Here is a 27,118-nt window from a genome sequence, read left to right on the forward strand (position 1 = left end):
GCTAGGATATAGCCTTAGCCTCCTGCAACAGATAAAATGGGCTCAATTCCACCTAAAAGCTCACGGTGGCTGAAGGCACCTTTTGGACCAGGGCTTCTAACCAGCTCGTTCCAGTCTGAACCTCTGCTGAGAAGTCACATTTCTAACAGGTCCCCTGCTGTGAATCTGCATCTCCACCTCGGATACACTATAATCAGGATCTACGTTTTAAGGAGATTCCCCAGGTGATTCTTCTGTATAACTTCCTGGGGACTTGTTAGAAACACAAATTCTCAGCAGGGGCGCCAGCCTGAAGGAACCCATTCCATGCCCTGATTTGTACTCTACTCTTTGTCTCCCAGCCACTCATCAAAGGCAGCTCTTCTAGCTCACTATCTGTCTTGTCAGCCAATTAAGAGTGTATTCCTCTCTCTCCCTTGTGAAAAACACAAAACATCCAATAATCATTAAAGGCACTGAGAAAAAACTCATTACATGAGACAAAATATTTTTAAAAATTTGGCTCCAAAGGAAAGAGAAAAAACATGCATTACATTTGCATTTACTGTTACTAAAAAAAAAAAAAAAAGCTGCTTGTTTCTAAGACACTATACCTGCTCTTCCTCTAGAAGAATCAGCCCCACAATTGCAATGTTGATGTTCCCGCCTATTGTTCCATCTTTGAATAAAGCAGACACCTAGAAAAGCAGGCAAACCCATGTCAGTTCCCATATACTGCAGCTTGCCCACAGCCTGTTACTCAGCCTGGAGTCCTGCTGGTGAAAGTCAGTCTCTTTCTTCTTTGGTGACAGTGAAGTAACCACATCAAAGTTCTTACATCGCTTGACAGACAGGGGTAGCAATATCTAACTATTGGTTGTTGAATCCTTACCATTGGTTTGTGAAAGTAAAAACTGCAAGTTTCTTGGGAGGGGACACATTTTATCATCAAACACCAATGAAAGGATTATAAAGGCTCCACACTGGTCAATGTCCATGTTAGAAGGAAGGAGGATATTTTACTCACGATGATAACTATGTGAGCCGAGCACTGCCCCTGCTCTCCCGGCAAGGGATTCCAGAAGCAGAAAGAAACTTTTGGGGAAAGAGCAACAGGATACAAGAAGGGAAGGAAAAATGTGCACAGATGGCCAAAGAAAGACTCAAACAGCAAGATGGCAGCTTGCAGACAGTAAAATGAATGACTAAAAGGACTGAGTAAAGGCAGGCTGACAGCAACGAACATAGTCAGTTTGGTCCTTAGGTGGTAGAAAAATTGAAAACGTTCTAGGGAACAGAGGCAGAAACTTCCTTCATCAGAGCAGCCTTCACCCATGGTCCTCCAAAACATGAGCATGCAGTCATATGGGGTTCTATTTCACACTTTCCATCGGTTCCCTGGGAGTGCTTTAGCTCCATGGGTCAGTTTACTGAGGACAATGCAATAAAAACCACGCCATATTAAGGAAAGATGAAACACAGAGAGGGGCACTCTGCTTATTGAAAAGCCCTGGTGATACAGTGATTAAAGTGCCCAGCTGCTAAACAGAAGGTTGGCCGTTGGAACCAACCAGCCTCTCCACGGGAGAAAGATGTGGTAGTCTGCTTGCACAAAGAATATACTCTTGAAAACCCAATCGGGCAGTTCTACTCTGTCCTATAGGGTGCTATGACCTGAATGGACTCGACTGCAATAGGTTTTATGGATTCGGCTTCTTGGTGTCCTAGACCCAACCACTGTTGAGTCAACTGCAATCCCTGTTGACCCCAAAACTGTCAGAGTAGAACTGTGCTCCATAGAGTTTTCAATGGCCGATATTTTTGAATTAAATCACCAGGCCTTTCTTCCAAAGCACCTCTGGGTGAACTGGAACCACTGATATTTCTGTTAGCATCCAAGTGGATTAACTATTCATACCACCCAAAAACAAAAACAAAAATCCCATTGCCATCGAGTTGATTCTGACCCATAGTGATCCTACTGGACAGAGTAGAACTGCCCCATAGGGTTTCCAAGGAGCAGCTGGTGGATTCAAACTGCTAACCTCGTGGTTAGCAGCCTAGCTTTGAACCACTGTGCCACCAGGGCTCCTTGTACTACCCAGAGACTTCCTTACTGATGCAGAAGAACATAACCGATATTTCCAAAATATTGTCATTAAAACTATTTCTAAAATTCCCTTGGTTGAGCCATGGTTTGCCTGCTGTTATCTAGATTTCACTTACATGAAATGGGGCCTAATCTCCCCTCACCTTCTTCAATAATCACTATAGTTGTCAGCCTGAGACAGAGCACATTTTACCTGCTGTGATGTTCTAAAGGGTTGTACTGTCTATCTGTTTTTGTAGGTAAAATAATTTATATTCAATATTTGAACAAGGGCATTTCTATACAGCCATCTAAAATCACACATATAGTGCTGACAGACAGATTGACCACATTACAAAGTCTCAGCCTCCTCTTACAGATTTCTGGTAGCTGAAGTCGGCAGTAAGCCCAGAACATCAAGTTTACACAGGGGTCAAACTATCTCTCCTCCTGATATTATTCTCTGAAATTCTTAAAATGGCTCTTTTGTTGAAACATAGCATAATTGAAGCAATTACCACCAATAAAATATTTCTTATATATGACACATAAATCTACAAGTAAAAAAGTAGAATGTAAAACACAGTTAGCATATATATACCAAAACCAAACCAAACCTATTGCCATCGAGTTGATTCCAACTCATAGCATCCCCATGTATTACAAAGTAGAAACGATCCATAGAGTTTTCTTGGCTATAATCTCTATTGGAGCAGATCACCAAATCTTTCATGGTGCCACTAGGTGATTTGAACCACCAACCTTTTGGTTAGTAGCAGAGATCAAACCATTTGTGCCACCCAGAGATCTATAATATGACACGATATATGTCATATTTATATATACATAAAAAACTCATCTGCTAACTGAAAGGTTGGCAGTTCAAATCTATCAGCTCTGTGGGCAAAAGTCCTAGCAATTTGCTCCCATAAAGATTATAGCCTAGAATACCCTATAGGGCAGTGCTACTCTGTTACATGGGTCCCTATGTGTTGGAATTTACTTAACAGCACACAACAAACAACATATATATAGTTTATATAACAATGACAATTTACATTTTATTGCATACTTCACATGCTACTATTTTACATTCTCCTCCACACCTATTTTTTACATGTCTCCTATGAGGAAAGGTATAATTACACAGGTGTCCCCAACAAAAAGGCCCATCCTACCATATTGAGTATCGTCAAGACATAGGTCGTGATATTTTCATGGCCATGGTTCTCCATCATCTTTTTGTCAACTACCACCAATGTCTCCACATTCAGCTCTTCATGTCTATGAGACTTCAGAAGGGAACGTTTCTGCCGTGAGGAAGAACTGTACTCATCAGGGAAGATGAACAGGTCTTCACTGGGAGGCTTGGGCATGTCTGTGGAGGGACACACAGAGAAAGGATCAAAAGCAAAAGTTGGCATGAAAGACCAAATGATATGTGACATGTGGCCTTAGAAGTTAATGTGCAGAATAAACTCATACAACCTTTAAACCTGTAAAACTGAATATTTGTGTTGAAGAAGAACTCTCAATTTAGGTTTGTATAGTCTAGTCTTCATGCTATATTTACCTTTACGTAAATTTGTCCTGATTTAAAGAACAGGAGAGTGGGCTCTTTAGCTATGAAGTACTAGTGTCTAGAAGCACAAGGTTCAAAGGTTGTCCCTGCTGTCATAGGGCCAATTCAGACTCATAGTGACCCTACAGAACAGAGTAGAACTGCATCATAGGGTTTCCAAGGAGTGGCTGGTGGATTCGAACTGCTGACCTTTTGGTTAGCAGCTGAGTTCTTAACCACTGCGCCACCAAGACTGTGAGCATATGGAGTTGTGGCATAGGGATCCGTGAAAGAGTGACTGAAAAAGCAACAGGATTAACAATTACAGGAAGAGCACAGGCCTGCACCATTTCTTAATTCAAGACTTTTATTGACCTGACAGTTTGCAAGTTGATTCCAATGTCTAGACACATGACTGGTTTGTCTGTCTTGTTTTCAGTGGATCATTAACCTCTCTTTGCTTACCCACTGCACTTCAGAGCTTAATTTCCTAGGAAAAGTCATCCGTGTTTACTCAGCTTAATCAGAAGGCAAAGTAAATACTCCGTCTTCTTAGAGAAAATCATTTAAAAAATTTTTTGACATTTATAATAATTAAGTTAACACTATATATTAAAAAACAATCAGGAGGTGGAGTGAAGATGGTGGAATAGACAGACACTTCCAGCAAGCCCTCTTTACAACAAAGACCGGAAAAAAACAAGTGAAGCGAGTATATTCATGACAAACTAGGAGCCCTGAGCATCAAAGGCAAGCTTAGAAAACAAACTGAGGGGCAGGGGGAGGAAGAGACAGTTCAGAAGCAGAGAGGAGTTACCAGACCTGAATCATGGAGAGCCCTCAAGCACCATTCCAGGAGTGGTGGCGGGCTGGTACTAGCATTCATCTGCAGGTTCCTCAGGGAGAAGCAGCCAGCCACACAGCCTACCCACACCTCTGGAACCAGAAAAGAATGGCGCTCTCGGCAAAAGCTAAGTACTTGCGTATACTTTACCATGCCCCCCGCCACTCGCAAGCCAGCCTCAGCAGCTTAATTCCCTGGGCCTGAGATAGGCACTGTTGAGTGCCTAGAGCCATCTTCCTGGCCTTGGAAAAGGAAAAAACTTGCAACTGGGGGAGCTCAGGACAGAAGAGGCTCCTGTCTGGGCATAAATGGTCTGTGAACTTTGAGTACCTTTCCCCTCTGCATGGACCTGAGTGGGCCTGTCTCAGGAGAATAGGCACTTGTTGGCAGGCTCGAACCATTTCAGCTGGGTGGTGGAGAGTGGGGGTTTCATGTTTGACATTGGTTTGCCTATTAAACAGGGTCCTCACCTACCCACATGAGGGGTCATGCAGCCACCCATAACAGGAGTCCAAGGATAACTGGTACTTTCCAGTCCTTACAACCAAAAACATTGGGTGCCCATGGTCTGTCTGCAGAACCCACCCACCTGTACGTTCTAGGGATCAGGGACACGCTTTCCTCAGAGACACCTGGGGGATGATTCTCAGCCCCCTGACTTCTTCAGAGTGTGACTCCCTGCTGCAACCAGAAACTGGTACCTACACCAATCACCCCTGCCCCTCTAAGACTAAGACAGAGCCTGTACCACACACTCGATGATCAGCTACCTACACACCTGAGCTAAACTCATACAAGAAAACTGAATGGACTCCTAAACTGATACACATGATAACGGCTCTAACCATCTAGGGACAGGATGTCAGAGCTCCAAAGGCAAAAATAATCAAGCTACCTCACTCAAGCAACCCATTGAGGCATATCAAAACAAAACAAAGCAAGACGCTACGACACAGTAAGCAAACATAAAATAAACTAACACAATAACTTATAGATGGCTAGGAGACAAGAGTCAATATCAAGTCACATAAAGAAACTGACCATGATCGCCTCAACAAGCTCTCAAAAGAAAGAATCAAAGGATCTTCTAGATGAAGGTGCATTCCTGAAATTACCAGAGGCAGAATACAAAAGATTAATATACAGAACCCTTCAAGACATCAGGAAGGAAATGAGGCAATATGCAGAACAAGCTAAGGAACACACAGATAAAGCAACTGAAGAAATTAAAAAGGTTATTTGGAAAGATAATGAAAAATTTAATAAGCTGGAAAAATCCATAGATAGACAGCAATCAGAAATTCAGGAGATTAACAATAAAATTACAGAAGTAGACAACTCAACAGAAAGTCAGAAGAGCAGAGTTGAGCAAGTGGAAGGCAGAATTTCTGAACTAGAAGATAAATCACTTGGCACTAATATATTTGAAGAAATATTAGATAAAAGAATTAAAAAAAAAAAAAAAGAAACCTTAAGAATCATGTGGGACTCTATCAAGAGAAATAACCTATGAGTGATTGGAGTACCAGAACAGAGAAGGATAACAGAAAACACAGAGAAAATTGTTGAAGATTTGTTAGCAGAAAGCTTCCCTGGTATTGTGAAAGATGAGAAGATATCTATCCAAGATGCTCATCAAACTCCACGTAAGGTAGATGTTAAAAGAAAATCACGCAGACATATTATAATCAAACTTGCCAAAACCAAAAATAAAGAGAGAATTTTAAGAGCAGCTAGGGATAAATGAAAAGTTCAGCTACAAAGGAGAGACAATAAGAATAAGCTCAGACTACTTGGCAGAAATCATGGCAGCAAAAAGGCAATGGGATGATGTATATAAAAAACTGAAGGAAAAAAATTGCCAGCCAAGAATCATATATCCAGCAAAACTGTCTCTTAAATACGAAGGTGAAATTAGGACATTTCCAGATAAATAGAAGTTTAGGGAATGCGTAAAACCAAACCAAAACTACAAGAAATACTAAAGGGAGTTCTTTGGTTAGGAAATCAATAATATCTGGTAACAATCCAAGACGAGAACACTGGGCTGAGCAGTCAGAAGTCAACACAGACAGGGAAATTAAAAAAAACAAAGCAAGGTTTCAGAAACAAACAATAAAAAAAAAAAAAAAAAAACTTAAAACAGAGTAAAAGCAATGTTATTATGTAAAAGGAGACAACATTAAAACAATACAGAGGGACTAAGAAACATAGTCATAGATCTTCGATAAGGAAAGGAAGACAAGGTGACACAAAGAAATAAAAGTTAAGTTTAAATTTAGAAAAATAGGGGTAAATAATGAGGTACCACAAAGGAGAAAAACTGTTCTACACTTCATAATAAAAGACAAGAAAAAAATAGAGACTCAGCAGAAACAAAATCAACAACAACGAATATGAGGAAAGGACAATATATAATCTACTCAGCACATAATATTAAGTGGGAAAAAGAAACTGTCAATAAAACACAAAAGAAGACATCAAAATGATAGCACTAAATTCATACCTATCCATAATTACCCTGAATGTAAATGGACTAAACGCACCAATGAAGAGTAAGAGAGTGGCAGAATGGATTAAAAAACAAGATCGGTCTATGTGCTGCCTGCAAGAGACACACCTTAGACTTACTAAAACTCAAAGGATGGAAAAAATGTATATCAAGCAAACAACAATCAAAAAAGAGCAGGAGTGCCAATATTAATTTCTGACAAAATAGACTTTAAAGTTAAATCCATCATAAAGAATAAGGACACTATATAATGATTAAAGGGACAATATTCCAAGAAGATATAACCATTTTAAACATTTATGCACCCAATGACAGGGCTACAAGATACATAAAACAAACTCAGCATTGAATAGTGAGATAGACAGCTCCACAACAATAGGAGGAGACTTCAACATGCCACTTTCTGTGAAGGACAGGACATCCAGAAAGAAGCTCAATAAAGACATGGAAGATCTAAATGCCACAATCAACCAACATGACCTCATAGACATATGCAGAACACTTCACCCAACAGCAACCAAGTATAATTTCTTTCCTAGTGCACATGGAACCTTCTCTAGAATAGACCACATAGTAGGTCATAAAGAAGCCTTAGCAGAATCCAAGCCACTGAAATATTACAAAGCATCTTCTCTGAACATAATGCCATAAAAATGGAGATCAATAATAGAAAAACCAGGGAAAAGAAATCAAACACTTGGAAACTGAACAATACCCTGCCCAAAAAAGACTGGATTATAGAAGACATTAAGGATGGAATAAAGAAATTCATAGAACCCAATAAGAATGAAAACACTTCCTATCAGAACCTTTGGGACACAGCAAAAGCAATGCTCAGAGGTCAATTTATATCAATAAATGTACACATACAAAAAGAAGAAAGGACCAAAATCAAAGAATTATCCCTACAATTTGAACAAATAGAGAGCAACAAAAGAAACTCTCAGGCACCAGAAGAAAAGAAATAATAAAAATTAGAGCAGAACTTAATGAAAGAGAAAACAGAAAAACAATTGAAAGAATTAACAAGACCAAAAGCAATAAAATCGATAAACCATTGGCCAAACTGACAAAAGAAAAACAGGAGAGGAAACAAATAACCCAAATAAGATATGAAATGGGCGACACTACAACAGACAACAGATGCAACTGAAAATAAAAGAATCGTATCAGATCACTATGAAAAGTTGTACTCTAAGAAATTAGAAAACCTAGAAGAAATGGATGAATTCCTAGAAACACACTACCTACCTAAACTAACACAAACAGAGGTAGAACAACTAAATAGACCCATAACAACAGAAGAGATTGAAAAAGTAATCAAAACACTCCCAACAAAAAAAAAGCCCTGGCCTGGACTGCGTCACTGCAGAGTTCTACCAAACTTTCAGAGAAGAGTTAACACCACTACTACTAAAGGTATTTCAGAGCGTAGAAAAGGATGGAATACTCCCAAACTGATTCTATGAAGCCACCATATCCCTGATACCAAAACCAGGCAAAGACACCGCAAAAAAGGAAAACTACAGACTTATATCCCTTATGAACTTATATGCAAAAATCCTCCACAAAATTCTAGCCAATAGAATTCAATAACATATCAAAAGAATAATTCACCATGACCAAGTGGGATTCATACCAGGTATGCAGGGATGGTTTAACATTAGAAAACCAATTAATGTAATTCATCATATAAATAAAACAAAAGACAAGAATCACATGATTTTATCAATTGATGCAGAAAAGGCATTTGACAAAGTTCAACACCCATTCATGATAAAAACTCTCAGCAAAATAGGAATAGAAGGAAAATTCCTCAACATAATAAAGGGCATTTATACAAAGGCAACAAAGGCAACAGCCAACATCACCCTAAATGGAGAGAGCATGAAAGCATTCCCCTTGAGATCGCGAGCCAGACAAGGATGCCCTTTAACATCGCTCTTATTCAACATTGTGCTGGAGGTCCTAGCCAGACAATTAGGCTATATATATATATATATATAAACGCATCCAGATTGGCAAGGAAGAAGTAAAATTATCTCTATTTGCAGATGACATGATCTTATACCCAGAAAACCCTAAGGAATCCTGAAGAAAACTACTGAAACTAACAGAAAAGTTCAGCAGATTATCAGGATAAAAGATAAACATATAAAAATCAGTTGGATTCCTCTACACCAACAAAAAGAACATTGAAGAGGAAATCATCAATTCAATACTTTTACAGTAGTCCCCAGGAAGATAAAATACTTAGGGATAAATCTTACCAGAGATGTAAAAGACTTATACAAAGAAAACTACAAAGCATTTCTGCAAAAAAACAAAAGAGACCTACATAAGTGGAAAAACTTACCTTACTCATGGATAATAAGTCTTAACATTATAAAAATGTCTATTCTACCGAAAGCAATGTGTACATTTAATGCAATTCCGATCCAAATTCCAATGACATTCTTCAATGAGATGGAGAAACAAATCACCTACTTCATATGGAAGGGAAAGAGGCCCCCGATAAATAAGGCATTACTGAAAAAGAATGAAGTGGGAGGCCTTACTCTACCTTATTTTAGAACCTATTATACCGCCACAGTAGTCAAAACAACCTGGAACTGGGACAACAACAGATACATAGGCCAATGGAACAGAATTGAGAATCCAGACATAAATCCATCTGCATATGAGCAGTTGATACTTGACAAAGGCCCCAAAGTAGTTAAATAGGGAAAAGACAGTCTTTTTAACAAATGGTGCTGGCATAACTGGATATCCATCAGAAAAAAAAAATGAAACCAGACTCATACCTCACACCATGCACAAAAACGAGCTCAAAATAGATCAAAGACTTAAACATAAAATCTAAAATGATACAGATCATGGAAGAAAAAATAGGGACAATGTTAGGAGCCCTAATACATGGCATAAACAGTGTGCATAACATTACTAACAATGCAGAAGAAAAACTAGGTAGCTGGGAGATTCTAAAAATCAAACACCTATGCTCACCCAAAGACTTCCCAAAGACTTCACCAAAAGAGCAAAAAGATTACCTACAGACTGGGAAAAAGTTTTTAGCTATGACATTTCCAATCAGTGCCTCATCTCTAAAATCTATATAATACTGCAAAAAATCAACTACAAAAAACAAATAACCCAATTAAAAAATGGGCAAAAGATATGAACAGACACTTCACTAAAGAAGACATTCAGGTAGCTAACAGATACATGAGGAAATGCTCACGGATCATTAGTCATTAGAGAAAGGCAAATCAAAACTACAAGGAGATTTCATCTCACGCCAACAAGACCGGCATTAATCCAAAAAACACAAAATAATAAATGTTGGAGAGGCTGTGGAGAGATTGGAACACTTACACACTGCTAGTGGAAATGTAAAATGGTACAAACACTTTTGAAATTGATTTGGTGCTTCCTTAAAAAGCTAGACATAGAACTACCAACTTATCCAGCAATCCCCCCTCCTTGGAATATATTCTAGAGAAATAAGAGCCTTTACACGAACAGATATATGCACACCCATGTTCATTGCAGCACTGTTTACAATAGCAAAAAGATGGAAGCAACCAAGGTGCCCGTCAACAGATGAATGGATACATAAATTATGGTAGATTCACACAATGGAATATTACACATCGATAAAGAACAGTGATGTATCTGTGAAACATTTCATAACATGGGTGAATCTGGAAGGCATTATGCTGAGTGAAATTACTATTATAAGAACTTGAGAAATAGTTTAAATAGAGAAGAAAATATTCTTTGATGGTTATGAGAGCGGGGAGGGAGGGTAGAAGATGGGTATTCACTAAATAGATAGTAGATAAGAACCACTTTAGGTGACAGGAAAGACAACACACAATACAGGGGAGGTCAGCACAACTGGACTAAACCAAAAGCAAAGAAGTTTCCTGAATAAATTGAATGCTTTGAAGGCCAGCACAGCAGGGTTGGGGGTTTGGGGACCATGGTTTCAGGGGACATCTAAGTAATTGGCATAATAAAATCTGTTAAGAAAACATTCTGCATCCCACTTTGGAGAGTGGCATCTGAGGTCTTAAACCCTAGCAAGCGGCCATCTAAGATGCATCAATTGTTCTCAACCCACCTGGATCACAGGAGAATGAAGAACACCAAGAACACAAGGTAATTACGAGCCCAAGAGACAGAAAGGGCCACATGAACCAGGGACTACATCAGCCTGAGACCAGAAGAACTAGATGCTGTCTGGCTACAACCGATGACTGCCCTGACAGAGAACACAACAGAGAACCCCTGAGGGAGCAGGAGAACAGTGGGATGCAAACCCCCAGTTCTCGTAAAAAGACCAGACTTAATGGTCTGACTGAGACTAGAAGGACTCCAGTGGTCATGGCCCCCAGATCTTCTGTTGGCCCAGGATAGGAACCATTCCCAAAGCCAACTTTTCAGACAGGGATTGGACTGGACAGTGAGTTGGAGAGGGATGCTGGTGAGGAGTGAACTTCTTGGATCAGGTGGGCTCTTGAAACTATGTTGGCATCTCCTCCCTGGAGGGGATATGAGAGGGCAGAGGTGGTTAGAAGCTGGCAAAAGGGACATGAAAGATAAAGTGGAGGGAGGGAGCGGGCTGTCTCATTAGGGGGAGAGCAATTGGGAGTATGTAGCAAGGTGTATATAAGTGTTTGTGTGAGAAACTGACTTGATCTGTAAACTTTCACTTAAAGCACAATAAACATTTTAAAAAAATCAGGTTTAGTGGACGCCTTAGAAAACATGGTTACAATTGAGTCATATGAATGTAGACTACAAAATGTCCCAATATTTAGGTGGTATGCAACCCAAAACTGCACAAATTGTACTTGTGGGGTGCATTGTTAACCAGTTGTCATAGTGTCAGTTCTGACTCCTGGCGGCCCCATGTGAGTGAGAATAGAACTGTGCTCAGTAAGGTTTGCAGTGGCTGATATTTTGGAAGTAGATCGCCAGGCCTTTCTTTTAAGGCTCTTCTGGGTGGACTTGAACCAGCAACCTCTCGGTTAGCAGCTGAGCAGATTAACCATTTACACCACCCAGGGACTCTGGAACACACTGTTAGCAGATGCTATCTATATTGTCTGCCTGGTACCCACACCCAACTCTCAAGTCCAACTTGAGCATTTTACTTTTCTCTACTAAAATACTACCAAATCGAAATGAACCTTTTGCAGGAAAGTAATTACACTGGCTTACAGTCTGCTGATCACTAGTTACGTACTGTTAACATTCATGTAATTTACATAGATGCCAAGTTCACCAAGACCTTTCTATGTGTAACTTGGTCTCCCAACAGCCCCACATCGTGGCCACTGAGGATGAGGCCACCAAGGCACAAGGAATGAACAGAACCTGCTCAAGGTTTCTCTCTAGAACATGTTGGAAATGGGTGTCAGATGTTGATGGCATAGTCCCAGAGCCCTTGGTTTTAACTCCCACTGGAGGAAAAATGTCCACGGGGTGGGAGTCTCAGTGGGCATGGTCCTAACAAGCCCCTCAGGGCAAAATGTTGTTGTGGTTAGCTGCTGTCTAACCAACTCATGGGCATCCCATACACAACAGGATTGGACAGTTGTGTAGAAAATCACTGGCAGATTTTCAAAAGTCAATTGCCAGGCCTTTCTTCCTAGTCTGTCTTAGTCTGGAAACTCCCCTGAAATCTGCTCAGCATCATAACAGCACCCAGATCTCCCCCAGCACATGGGTGGTAATTGTGCATGAGGTGCATAGGGTAGGATTCAAACCCCGGTCTCCTGCGGGGTAGGTGAGAATTCTACCACTGAACCACCACTGCCCCAGGGCAAGCTACTTACCCCAAACATGGTACTTGCAAGTTTTTCTGAGATTCGAAGCACATGAGTCCTAGCTAAGACCTCACTGTCAGGTCTTGCCTGAAGCTCTGAAGCACACCAGATTTATAAGCCTGAGGTTGAGCCTCAGTATTGATTTTAAGCAATATCTCTCTGCCTTTGTTTGCCTTTTTGCCCAGGTAGCTGCTCTAAATAAATGCACACAAATCTCTCATTTTCTGAACCAGAGGCTCCAATAGGGAAGGGTCCTTCTAAGTGTGAACTCCGCCTAGCCAAGGGGAGACCCATATTCCTCCAGGGAAGTCCCAAATCCTCATGGACATCATGGAAACATCCATTCCCAGGGATCAAGAGGTCCTGAGAATCTATGCTCCAGCCTGGAGCCGGGGTCACACAGCTCTGCTGCCACACAGGCCTGGGCCACAGGACTGCCGCAGGCCCCCAGGAGGGGCCGGAAATAGCACCATGTCGACTACTAATGTCTTCTTGCCAGGCAAGGGGAGCTTTCCTTTTCTAGTTTTCTATTTTTGTTATGACAACATGGTTAGTTTTTTTTTTTTTTTTTCCATTTTCCAACTGTAAAATTCATTATAGTGTTTAACAGTCTTTTTCAAATAATTATCTTTCATCAACCCCACTATTGAGATTCTGAAACCCCTTTCAAGGCATTAGAGTTCTCCACACACGGACAAACACGAACACACACACTTATACACATGCACACACATACATACACATGTGCACATATATACATGCACACATGCCTGCACACATGCACACACACCCACATCAAACTGACCAGCATTTCTGTAGGGCCGTCTGTGTATGCCCAGCTGTGCCATAGCTGTGTTGCTGGCCTGAGTGTCTTGGGACACCTTCAGACAAGAATTCACACTCATTTCAGAATTGTCTGAGTTGCTAGGCTTTCTCGGGGCTCACTACAGCCTTAACTGCAGACCCTGGTCTGGCTTATCAAAGAGATTCAGGCTGCCCTACCCATTCTTCATCCCTGGACCCAGGTTGGTGGGTCTACTGGCCATTCTAGGTCTAAGCCCAAGTCCCAGCACCTGTGACACCCCCAATGTGAGCCCTGCCAGCACGAATCCTGGCTCTGACCCCGCCAATGCCTTAGCCTGCTCTGCTCTCGTTCTCATTCCCCTTCTTTCTTTCTGTTCAACTCTACTGGTTCTTAATTGAGTTCTCCTTGCTGCCTTCCACAGACCCAGCACACTGCCTAAATTCATATGCACTTGAGTTTCCTAAGAGCATGTGAATGTAGCATAGGGCTTTTATTTATAGTGCACCATGGGTTCAAGTCTGTCTTGGAAGAAGTACAGACACAGTGTTCCTAAGAATTGAGGATGGTGAGACTTCACCTCATGTACTTTGCATGTATTATCAGATAGGACAAGTCCCCGGAGAAGGACATCATGTTTGGTAACGTAGAAGGTCAGTGAAAAAGAGGAAGATGCTTGCCAAGATGGATTGACACAGTGGCTGCAACGATGCACTCACATCTAACGACCATCATCAGGGTGGTGCCCGACCGGGCAGTGTTTTGTTTTGTTGTGCACAGGGTCACTGTGATTTGGAACTGGCCAGACGGCACCTAAACAACCACACCGATGGGTCAATGCCACTCAGGTGCTGGGAGTTTAAATAGTGCTTTTTCTTTAGCTGTAGGTGACAAGTGATTCTCACTCTTTCCCTTTATTGATTACTTATTGGGCACCTGTAACATGCCCACCTCTGTTTTGGGGTGCTGGGTATAGCAGCCAATGGACCCGGCCAAACAGGGAATGCTGGCTGGGAGGAGGGCTGGGCTTTCCCCAGTCTCGCCGGGGGAGGTGGAGGAAGGTGCTGAAGGGAAATTCCAGTAAACACTGAGCTCCTATTTCTGACTTTGGGAGCATTTCCTATAAAAAATGTAAATTATAAATCACCTCCTAAATGTCTCTTGACGAAAAAAAAAAAAGATGTATCTAAAACCTTGGGGAAAAATTGTAGGCAAATTATATTAAGCATAACCTGTCCTTCTGATGTGGTGGAGTCAAGTCTATATATAAAGATGACCTCAGCAGGAAAACTATGTGGGTTTTCCTGACTCTAAACCTTTACTATATAGAATTACTGGGTAGGGTTGTGAGGGTTCTTTTGAAGACTGACAGCAAACCCCTTACTTCTGAGCACTGTGTCATTTAATCTGTCTAAGGAACAGAGGTCTTCAATAAATAAATAAATCACGAACATGTATTATCCAAACAGAGAGATATTTTATACTGCAGCTACAGATAATGGACTTTCTTTGGAATTACTGCTTTAGTTTAACCACGTGTAAATAAATCGTACCTCGTCAGCAGACATACTTCAAAGAAAACTCAAAATGTTCCATTGACTTGTCTAAATGAAAACAAATTCATTGCCGTCTAGTCAATTCGGACTCATGGCTATCCCATGATTACAAGTAGAGCTGAGCTCCATAGGGTTTTCTTGGCTGTAATCTTTATGAAACCAGATCACCTGGCCTTTCTTCTGTGGAGTGGCTGTGTGGCTTCAAACCACCAACCTTTAGGTTAGCAGCATGTGCCACCCAGGCTCCCACATAAATGACAGAATCATTAAATAAATGAAGGAAGCGCCCTTACATACATTTCTTGCGTCTTCCGCAGAAATGCTGCTTGTGTGTGTGCCGGAGCTTAGAGCCATTGCGAAGGTGTTGACTGTCATGGCGAGAGTGGTGGCGATGCCCCAGGCTCCGCCTCCTCTGGGTCATCATGGTCTCACTCCTCCTCTGTACTCGGGGCTCTGTGGATCTCCTGTACAGGATGTGGGAGTGCGGGCCGCCTTGGGCAGAGCCATTGAACTTCCCTGGGAGGTATGAAGGAAGTGGCTTTAAGAAGTAATCTGCGTCTTGTGTTCTTATCATGCCTGACTGGAAAAAAACAAAGGAGAAGAAAGAAAAAAACGTTATGCTTTCAAATTGAAGACAGGGCCATTTCTCTAACCACTGCAATTTTTATTATCCTCTACTAATCATGTTCTCCCTTCCAGGAAGATTGTAAGCTGAAAGGGGTCAAAAACCTTGGTTGAGAATTAGGAAAGGGAAAGGTCGCCATACACAACCTACACCTGCATCCTTACAGTAAGATTTGTGAGGTGGTGTTCCATGGTTTGGGACTCCAGGGGCAGAGAGAAGGCTCAGGAATGTACCAAAATCAGTTAATTTAAATCGCAAAATGGAAGAGAAAGCATGTGTACACCAACTTAAATACTAACATGGAGAGGAAGGGAATTCCAGATAAAAAGATGGAATGACAAGACTCTTAATGGAATAATTTGCAAAACCATGTTAAAATGAATTGAAAAATGAATATAGATCGAGATCAAATCAACAACCACAACTCAAAATGTGGGATGGGGAACTGGGTGGGGCACTGAGTTGAGGGTACCGGTGGTAGGGTAATTTGGAAAAGGACAGTGAGAATGGTAGCACAGCTTGGAGTATAATCAACATCACCTAATGGTACATGTAGGATTTATTGAAATTGCTTATCATTGGCTGCGTAAAGTTTCACCAAAAAAAAAAAAAAGATTAAAAAATGAATAAAATGTGCCACTGTCTAGAAAAGTATAACTTACCAAAATTGACCCAGAAGAAAGCGGGAGATAATATACTAGGGAGTCAAGGAGGCCTTCTAAGCAAGACATTAAAGGAAATAGGAAAGAACTGACGGGAAAAACAGTAAAAATGTCTGTAAAACATAACAATGAAAGTGTCATGAACAAAGTAAAAAATATTTTCAAGGGGGCAAAATTGAGAGGTGAATTTTAATTTTTAAAGTAACAACTTTTTTCTCCTGATTTTTTTAATTGTAAAAATATATAGAACACATCCATAAATTTATCATTTTTTATTGTGCTTTAGATGGTTTACAGAACAAATTAGTTTCTCATTAAACAATCAATACACATATTGTTTTGTGACATTCGTTGCCAACCCCATGATGTGTCAACGCTCTCCCTTGTTGACCTTGGGTTCCCCATTTCCATTCGACCAGCTTCCTTTCCCCTCCTGCCTTCTTGTCTTTGCCCCTGGGCTGGTGTGCCCATTTAGTCTCATTTTATTTTATGGGGCTGTCTAACATTTGGCTGAAGGGTGAAACTCAGGTGTGACTTCAGTGCTGAGTGATAGGGTGTCTGGGGGCCATACCCTTGAGGTTCCTCCAATCTGTCAGACCAGTAAGTCTGGTCTTTTTTTTGTCTGTTAGAATTTTGTTCTACATTTTTCTTCAGCTCCGTCTGGGATCCTCTATTGTGATCCCTGTAAGAGCAGTCAGTGGTGGTAGATGGGCAACATCTAGTTGTGCTGGACTCAGTCTGGTGGAGGCTGTGTTATTTGTAGTCGTTTGGACTAATCTTTCCCTTGTGTCTTTGGTTTTCTTCATTCTCCCTTGCTCCATATGGGGTGGGACCACTGGAGTATCTTAGATGGCCAATTCAACATTCTTTGCATGAGCAATTCAGTGACATAAGTTACATTAATCATGTTGTACCATCATCACCAGTGTCCTTTGCCAAGTTTTCCATCACCACAAGGAGATAGTCAATGCTTCCTAATATGTTTAACTTCTTGAGGAACCACCAAAATGTTTTTCACAGCAGTACACCATTTTGAAGACAAAAATCCTCACAACTGGACCAATAAGCAACATCATGATAAATAGAGAAAAGGTTGAAGTTGTCAAGGATTTCAATTTACTTGGATCCACAATCAATGCCCATGGAAGCAGCAGTCAGGAAATCAAATGATGCAATGCACTGGGAAAATCTGCTGCATAAGACCTCTTTAAAGTGTTAAAAAGCAAAGATGTCACCTTGAAGACTAACATGCACCCAACCCAAGCCATAGTGTTTTCAATTGCCTCATATGCATGGGAAAGATGGACAATGAGTAAGGAAGAAAAATTGATGTCTCTGAATTGTGGTGTTGGGGAAGAATACTGAATATACCATGGACTGCCAAAAGAACAAACAAATCTGTCTTGGAAGAAGTACACGTAGAATTCTCCTTAGAAGCAAAGATGGCTACATCCACCTAGCTATCTACTTTGGACATGTTATCAGAAAGGATCAGTCCCTGGAGAAGGACATCATACTTGGTAAAGTCAGTGAAAAAGAGGAATATACTGGATGAGATGGATTGATAACAGTGGCTGCAAAAGATTTTTTGTTTGTTTGTTTGAATGACTAATGGCACTGAGCATCCTTTCATGTGCTTATTGGACATTTATATTTCTTCTTTAATGAAACTTCTATCCAAATTCTTTCACACTGTTTGATTGGGTTCTTTGTCCATTTTAAAAGTTATTAGTTGTAGGAGTTATTTATATATTCTAGATATTAAACCTTTATCCAATTTATGGCTCCCCAAATTTCTCTCCCATTCTGTAGGTATTCTCCTCACTTGGAGAGAGTGGTTAAGTAAATTTAATGAAGTCCAGTTTATCTGTTTTGCTGATCTATTTTGCTTTTGGTGTGACATCTAAGAATTAATTGTTAAAAAGTAGATCCCATAGTATCACCCCTGTGTTTTCTTCTAAGGGTTTCATGGTTTTCATTCTAATGGTTCTAATTCAGGTTGCTGATTCATTTTAATTTTCATATACAGTGTTAGGTACTGGTACAGTTTTATTCTTCTGCATGTGAAAAATCCAGTTGTCCCAGCATGACTTAGTAAAGGGATTATTCTTTCTCCATTGAATTGACTGAGCACTGTTGTTGTTTTTGTTAGGTGCCATACTATTGGTTCCAACTCATAATGACCCTACATACAACAGACTAAAACATTCCCTGGTCCTACACGATCCTCGCAATCGTTGGTATGCTTGAGCCCATTGCTGCAGCCACTGTGTCAGTCCAACTTGTCCAGGATCTTTCTCTTTTTCACTCACTCTCTACTTTACCAAGCATGGTGATCTTCACCAGGGACAGGCCCCTCCCAAAAATATGTCCAAAGTATGTGAGACAAAGTCTCACCATCCTGGCTTCTAGGGAATATTCTGGCTGTACTTCTTCCAAGACAGATTCCTTCATTCTTCTGGCAGTTTATAGTATAGTCAATATTCTTCACAAACACCATAATTCAAAGACATCAATTCTTTGGTCTTTCTTACTCATTGTCCAGCTTTTACATGCATATGAGGCGATTGAAAACACCATGGCTTGGGTCAGGTGCACCTTAGTCCTGAAAGTGACATCTTTGCTTTTTAACAGTTTAAAGAGATCTTTTGCAGCACTTTTGTCCAAAGCAACGTGTTTTTTGATTTCTTGACTGCTGCTTCCATGGATTTTGATTGTGAATCCAAGTGAAATGAAATTCTTGTCAACTTCAATCTTTTCTCTGTTTATCATGATGTCACTTATTGGTCCAGTTGTGAGGATTTTTTTTTATTCTTTATGTTGAGCTATAATCCATAATGAAGGCTATAGTCTTTGATCTTCATCAGCAAGTTCTTCAAGCTGTCTTTGCTTTCAGCAAGCAAGGTAGTATCATCTGCATAATGCAGGTTATTAATGAATCTTCCTCCATCCTGATACCCTGTTCTTCATATAGTCCAGATTTTTGGATTATTTGCTCAGCATACAGATTGAATAAGTATAGTGAAGGGATGCAACCCTGATGCGCACATTTCCTGATTTTAAACCATGTAGTATTCCCTTGTTTAGCTCCAATGATTACCTCTTGACCTATGTACAGGCTCTTCCTGAGCACAAGTAAATATTCTGGAATCCCCTGCCTTCATAATGTTAGTGGTAATTTGCTATGATCCACACAGTGGAATGCTTTTGCATAGTCAATATAATATTGGTAAAAATCTTTCTGGTATTCTCTGCTTTCATCCAAGATCCATCTGACAACAGCAATGATATCCTTTGTTCTGCATCCTCTTCTGAATCCAGCTTAAATTTCTGGCAGTTCCCTGTCAATGTACTGCTGCAACTGCTTTTGAATTATCTTTAGCAAGTTTTTACTTGTGTATGATATTAATGATATTGTTTAATAATTTCTGCGTTCTGTTGTATCATCTTTCTTTGGAATGAGCACAAATATGGATCTCTTTCAGCCAGTTGGCCAGGTAGCTGTCTTCAAATTTCTTGGCATAGACAAGCGAGAGCTTCCAGTTCTATAGTCATTTTTTGAAATATTTCAGTTAGTATTCCATCATTTACCAGGGCCACATAGCATCTAGAGTGACAAAAATTTTAAATCATGATAATAATGACTGTTCATAGCATTTCAACAAAGAGGAAATTTCACACACCCAGGAGGCCATCTGCTATATTTATTTATCAATATTTGAAAAGTATAATTCAGTTCTAGGAATTTAGCCTTTTGGAATTCTTGTCAAATATTTATTTTAAGCACTTACTAATATTGCGGAAACCCTGGTGTTGTAGTAGGTAAGTGCTATGGCTGCTAATCAAAAGGTCGGCAATTCAAATCCACCTGGCTGTCCTTGGAAACTTTATGGGGGAGTTCTACTCTGTTCTATAAGGGTTGCTACGAGTTGGAACTGACTCAATGGCAATGGGTTTGGTTTTTTGGTTTTTATCTAATATTGGTAAATGTATAAGAATATATACTGCAGCATTGTTTGCAATAGCAAAAAAGCACAAACAAAACAGAGTGTTGTTGTTGTTGTTAGGTGCCGTCAAGTCAGTTCTGACCCACAGCATATCTATGTACGACAGAAAGAAACACTGCCCGGTCCTGCGCCATCCTTACAAACCTTGTTATGCTTGAGTCCATTATTCCAGCTACTGTGTCAATCCATCTTGTTAAGGGTCTTCCTTTTTTTCACTGACCCTCCACTTTACCAAGCTTCATGTTCTTCTACAGGGACTGAACGCTTCTGATAATGTGTCCAAAGTATGTGAGATGTAATCTCACCATCCTTGTTTCTATGGAGCATTCTGGCTGTACTTCTTCCAAGACAGATTTTTAGAAGAGTGCATTTATATAATTGGAGCCATTAGAAAGGATTAGATAATTATGTGCTGGTGATTATCATAATTGGACACTATTTTGAGAACCCAGAATATGGCCTACAGTTTTTACATAAAACCTTACATAAAACTGAGCAACTCGAGGCTTGAATATTTTCTTTGGTTCTTTCAGCTTGAGAAATGCTAAGTGTGTCCTTCCCTTTTGAGTTTCTGTGTCTAGGTCATTGCACATTTCATAATAATACTTTACTTCCTCTTTTTGAGCTGCCCTTTGGTATCTTTCCTTCAGCTCTTTTGCTTCATCATTTTTTCCTTTTGCTTTAGCTACTCAACATTCAAGAGTAAGTTTCAGAGTCTCTTCTGACATCCATTTTCTTTCTCTCTTGTCTTTTTAATGGTCTCTTGCTTTCTTCATGTGTGATGTCCTTGACGTCATTCCACAACTTGTCTGGTCTTCCATCAGTGTTCAACTCATCAAATATATTCTTGAGATGGTCTCTAAATTCTGGTGAGATATACTCAAGGTTGTACTTTGGCTCTCATCAACTTGTTCTAATTTTCTTCAGTTTCAGCTTTAACTTGCATTTGAGTAATTGATGGCTTGATCTGCAATTGGCCCCTGGCATTGTTCTGACTGATGATATTGAGCTTTTCCACCCTCTCTTTCCACAGATGTAGTCGATTTGATTCCTGTGTATTCCATTTGGCAAGGTCCATGTGCATGGTTGCTGTTTATGTTAGTGAAAAAAGGTATTTGCAATGAAGAAGTCATCGGTCTTGCAAAATTCAATCGTACGATCCCTGGCTTCATTTCTATCTTGAGTTGAAATACTAAAGGATTCTACTGGGAAAATATTAAGTGACACAGGAAGCATCAAAAGAAGATGGAAGGAACATACGGAGTCACTATACAAAAAAGAATTGGTAGATGTTCACCCATTTCAGGAGGTACCATATGATCAGGAATTGATGGTACTGAAGGCAGAAGTCCAAGCTGCACTGAAGGCACTGACAAACAACAAGGCTCCGGGAATTGAGGGAATACCAATTGAGATGTTTTAACAAAAGGATGCAGTGCTGGAAGTCCTCACTCATCTATGCCAAGAAATTTGGAAGAGAGCTACCTGGCCAACTGACTAGAAAAGATCCATATTTATGCCTATTCCCAAGAAAGGTGATCCCACCTAACATGGAAATTATGGAACAATACCATTAATATCACATATGAGTAAAATTTTGCTGAAGATCATTCAAAAGCAGCTGTAGCAGTATATCAACAGGTAACTGCCAGAAATTTAAGCTGGATTTAGAGGCAGATATAGAACCAGGGACAGGATTGCTGATGTCACATGGACCCTAGCTGAAAGCAGAGAATACCAGAATTTATTGACTATACTAAGATGTTTGACTGTGTGGATCATAACAAATCATGGATAACATTTTGAAGAATGGGAATTCCAGAACACTTAATTGTGCTCATCAGGAATCTGCACATGGATCAGGAGGCAGTCTTTTCAACAGAACAAAGGAATACCACATGGTTTAAAGATAGGAAAGGTGTACAACAGGGTGAAATCCTTTCACCATACTTAATCTGTATGCTGAGCAAATAATCCAAGAAGCTGGACTGTATGAAGAAGAACGGGGCATCAGGATTGGAAGAAGACTCATTAACAACCTGTGTTATGCAGATGACACAACCTTTCTTGCTGAAAGTGAAGAGGATTTGAAGCACTTATTGATGAAGATCAAAGACCACAGCCTTCAGTATGGATTACACCTCAACATAAAGAAAATAAAAGTCCTTACAACTAGACCAATAAGCAACATCATGATAAACAGAGAAAAATTTGAAGTTGCCAAGAATTTTGTTTTACTTGGATTAACAATCACCACCCATGGAAGTAGCAGTCAAGAAATCAAAAGACACATTGCATTGGGCAAAACAGCTGCAAAAGACCTCTTTAAAGTATTGAAAAACAAAGATGTCACCTTGAGGACTAAGGTACACCTGATTCAAGCTAGGATGTTTTCAATAGCCTCATATGCATGTGAAAGCTGGACAACTAATAAGGAAGACAGAAGAATTGATGCCTTTTATTTGTGGTGTTGGCAAGGAATATTGAACATACCATGGACTGCCAAAAGAAGGAACAAGTCTGTCTTGGAAGAAGTACAACCAGAATGCTCCTTTCGAGCAAGGATGGCAAGACGCAGTCTCACGTACTTTGGACATGCTATCAGGAGAGATCAGTCCCTGGAGAAGGACATCATGTTTGGTAAATAGAGGGTCAGCAAAAAAGAGGAAGATCATCAATGAAAGGGACTGACACAGTGGCTGCAACAATGGGCTCAAGCAAAACAAGGATTATGAGGATGAGGCAAAACCAAGCAGTGTTTCGTTCTGTTGTGCGTGGAGTCGCTCTGAGTTGGAACTGACTTGATGGAACCTAACAACAACAACAACAAACCTCAGAGCAATTTTCTGAGGTAGGTATCTTTATTATTCCATTATAAAATAGAGACTCAGAGTGATTAAGTAATATTTTAAAGGTCATCTCTGTAGAAAATACAGTGTAGGGATCTTTAAATCTGAAAGCTTAAAGCTTATACTACTGGACTTCCAAAACCAAAAAACAAACGAATTTGTTGCCATCAAGTCAATTCTGACTCATAACAACCCTACAGGACACAGTAGTACTGCCCCAGGGGGTTCCCAAAAAGTAGCTGGTGAATTTGAATTGCTGAACTTTTGGTTGTCAACTGAGCTCTTAACCAATGTGCCACTAGATTTAAGAAAGGTAGTTTTTAAAAAAGTGTAAAATAAAGAATATAATGTGATCCTATTTTGTTCCTTTCAAAAATCGTACATCTAGATTAAATGAATTTTCCTGGAATGATTGATAAGATTATGTTGACAGCGGTTATCTTCAGGAAAGAAAGTAAGTTAGTAAGGATGCAATAGGGCACTTTCCACTTTCAATTTTATGTCTTTCTGCATGATTCTCCCTACATGTCTGTAATTTTGTAGTACTGTGGGGGCTTGTGTGTTGCTGTGATGCTGCAAGCCAAATGCCAGCAGGGTCACCCACAGTGGACAGGTTTTAGCTGAGCTTCCAGAATAAGACAAACTAGAAAGAAAGACTCAAGTAAAATGGATCCACAAACAACACCCATGGAAGCAGCAGTCAGGAAATCAAAAGGCACGTTACTTTGTCAAATGTGCTGTAAAAAGCCTCTTTAAGGTGTTGAAAAGCAAAGATGTCACCTTGAAGACTATGGTGCACCTGACCCAAGCCATGGTGTTTTCAATCGCCTTATATGCATGCAAATGCTGGACCATGACTAAGGAAGACTGAAGAATTGAAACATTTGAATTGTGGTGTTGGGAAAGAATACTGAATGTACCATGGACTGTGAAAAGAATGAATAAATCTGCCTTAGAATAAGTGCAAACAGAATGCTCCTTAGAAGCAAGGATGGTGAAGCTACATTTAACATACTTTGGAAATGTTATCAGGAGGAATCACTTCCTGTAGAAGGACATCATGTTTGGCAAAGTGGAGGGGCAGTGAAAAAGATGAAGCCCCCCAATGAGATGAACTGACACAGTGGCTGCAATGATGGGCTCAAGCATAATGATTGTGATGATGGTATAGGGCCAGGCAGAATTTCCTTCTGTTGTACACAGGATAACTATGAGTTAGAACCAACTCGATGGCACCTAACAACAACTGGAAGAAACGCCCAGTGGTCTACATCTGAAAGGAATTAGCCAGTGAAAACCTTATGAATAGCAGAAGAACATTGTCTGGTATAGTGCAGAAAGACGAGTCTCCCAGTTTGGAAGGCAATCAAAAGATGACTGAGGAAGAGCTTCCTCCTCAAAGTAGAGTCGACCTTAATCATGTGGATGGAGTAAAGCTTTCAGGACCTTCATTTGCTGATGTGGCGTGACTCAAAATGAGAAGAAACAGCTGCAATCATCCATTAATAATTGTAACATGGAATGTACGAAGTATGAATCTGAGAAAATTGTAAACCATCAAAAAAGAAATGGAATGCATAAACATTGATACCCCAGGCATTAGTGAGCTTAAATGGACTGTTATTGGCCATTTTGAATTGCACAATCTTACAGTCTGCTACGCTGGGAAAGACAACTTGAAGAGGAATGGCGTTGCATTCACCGTCAAAAAGAACATTTCAATATCTATCCTGAAGTACAATGCTCTCAGGGACAGGATAATATTCATATGCTTACAAGAAAAAACAGTTAATACAACTATTACTCAAATTGATGCACCAACCACTAAGGCCAAGGATGAAGAAACTGAAGATTTTACCAACTTCTGCAGTCTGAAACTGACTGAACATGCAATCAGGATAAATTGATAATTACTGGTGATTGGAATGTGAAAATTGAAAACAAAGAAGGAGGATCAGGAGTTGGAAAATATGGCTTTTGTGATAGAAATGATGCCAGATATCACAAGACAGAATTTTGCAAGACCAACAACTTCTTCATTGCAAATACCTTTTCCACCAACATAAACAGTGTCTATACACGTCGATCTCACTAGATGGAATACACAGGAATCAAATTGACTACATCTATGGAAAGAGATGATGGAAAAGCTCAATATCATCAGTCAGAACAAAACCACAGGCCAAGAGGTCATTAAAAAGACAGGAAAGAGAAGGCGCAGAATCAAGATAGCAGAATAGTCAGATACTTCCAGCGAGCCCTCTTTACAACAAAGACTCGAAAAACAAGCAAAACGAGTATATTTCTGACAGGTGGGAGCTCTGAGCTTCAAAGGGAAGCTTAGAAAATGAACTGAGAGGCAGGGGGAGGAAGAGGCTGTCCAGAAGCGGAGAGGAGTTACTGGACCTGAATTGCAGGGAGCCCTCAGGCACCATTCCCAGAGTGGCGGTGGCAGGCTGGTACTAGCGTTTGGCAGCAGTTTCCTCAGGGAGAAGCAGCCAGCCACACAGCCTACTCACACCTCTGGAACAAGAGAAGAACGGTGCTCTCTGCAAAAGCTAAGTACTTGCATACATTTTACTGCACCTGCCCTCCACCCTCAAGCCAGCTTCAGCGGCTGAATCCCCTGGGCCTGAAATAGGCCCTGTTGACCACCTAGAGCCATTCTCCTGGCCTTGGGGAAAGAAAAAATTTGCAATTGGTGGAAAAGACAATTTGCTAGCTCCACTAACTGGGGGACCTCAGGACAGAAGCGGCTCCTCTCCAGGCATAAACAGTACGTGGACTTTGAGCACCTTTCCCTTCTACATGGACCTGTGTGGATCTATTTCGGGAGAACTGGCCCTTGTTGGCAGACTCCAACTGTTTCAGCTTTGCGGTGGAGAGGTGGGTGTTTGATGTTTGACATTGCTTTGCCTATTAAACAAGGTCCTCACCTACCCACATCAGGGACCTAAGGACTGTTAGCTCCACTAAGGTTACCCAGCCACCTGCGACAGGGGTCCAAGGATACCTAGTACCTCCCAGTCCTTACAACCAAAAACTTTAGGTGCCCACGGTCCATCTGCAGAACCCACCCACCCGTACGCTCTAGGGAACAGGGACGTGCTTTCGTCGGAGACACTCAGGGGTCAGTTTGCAGCCCCCTGCCTTGTTCAGAGGGTGACCCCCTGCTGGAATCAGATACTGGTATATACGCCAAACACTCCTGCCCACTAAAAGTGTCGAAGAGAGCCTGTACCACACACTTGATGATCAGCTACCTGGACACCTGAGCTGAATTCATACAAGAAAAGTGAATGGACTCCTAGACTGATATACCTGATAACAGCTCTAGCCATCTGGAGACAGGATGTCAGAGCTCCAAAGGTAAAAATAATCAAGCTAGCTCACTCAAGCAACCCATAGGGGTATACCAAAACAAAACAAAGCACGAAGCTATGACATAGTAAGCAAGCATAAACTAATACAATAACTTATAGATGGCTTGGAGATAACAGTCAATATCAAGTCATATAAAGAAACAGACCATGATCACCTCAACAAGCTCTCAAAACAAAGAATCCAGGGATCTTCTAGATGAAAGAGCATTCCCAGAATTACCAGAGCCAGAATACAAAAGTTTAATATACAGAACCCTTCAAGACATCAGGAAGGAAATGAGGCAATATGCAGAACAAGCCAAGGAACACACAGATAAAGCAACTGAAGAAGTTAGAAAGATTATTCAGGAACATAATGAAAAGTTTAATAAGCTGGAAAAATTCATAGACAGCAATCAGAAATTCAGAAGAT

At 40.5% G+C, this 27,118-nt stretch overlaps 1 protein-coding gene across 1 annotated transcript in view; it reads right to left on the reverse strand.

Moving 5' to 3' along the window:
* The window catches only part of ADAMTS16 (ADAM metallopeptidase with thrombospondin type 1 motif 16), a 290,702-nt gene that overhangs the window by 193,369 nt on the left and 70,215 nt on the right, over nt 1-27,118 (reverse strand). Inside the window, exons 4-6 of the mRNA XM_049858762.1 lie at nt 15,478-15,760; nt 3,247-3,446; nt 594-677 (exon numbers count right to left, since the gene is read on the reverse strand). Coding sequence (XP_049714719.1) covers nt 594-677; nt 3,247-3,446; nt 15,478-15,760 — 567 coding nt within the window. The remainder of the gene's footprint in view (nt 1-593; nt 678-3,246; nt 3,447-15,477; nt 15,761-27,118) is intronic.

The sequence above is a fragment of the Elephas maximus genome, chromosome 2, assembly GCF_024166365.1.
Source record: "Elephas maximus indicus isolate mEleMax1 chromosome 2, mEleMax1 primary haplotype, whole genome shotgun sequence".
Classification (NCBI taxonomy): domain Eukaryota; kingdom Metazoa; phylum Chordata; class Mammalia; order Proboscidea; family Elephantidae; genus Elephas; species Elephas maximus.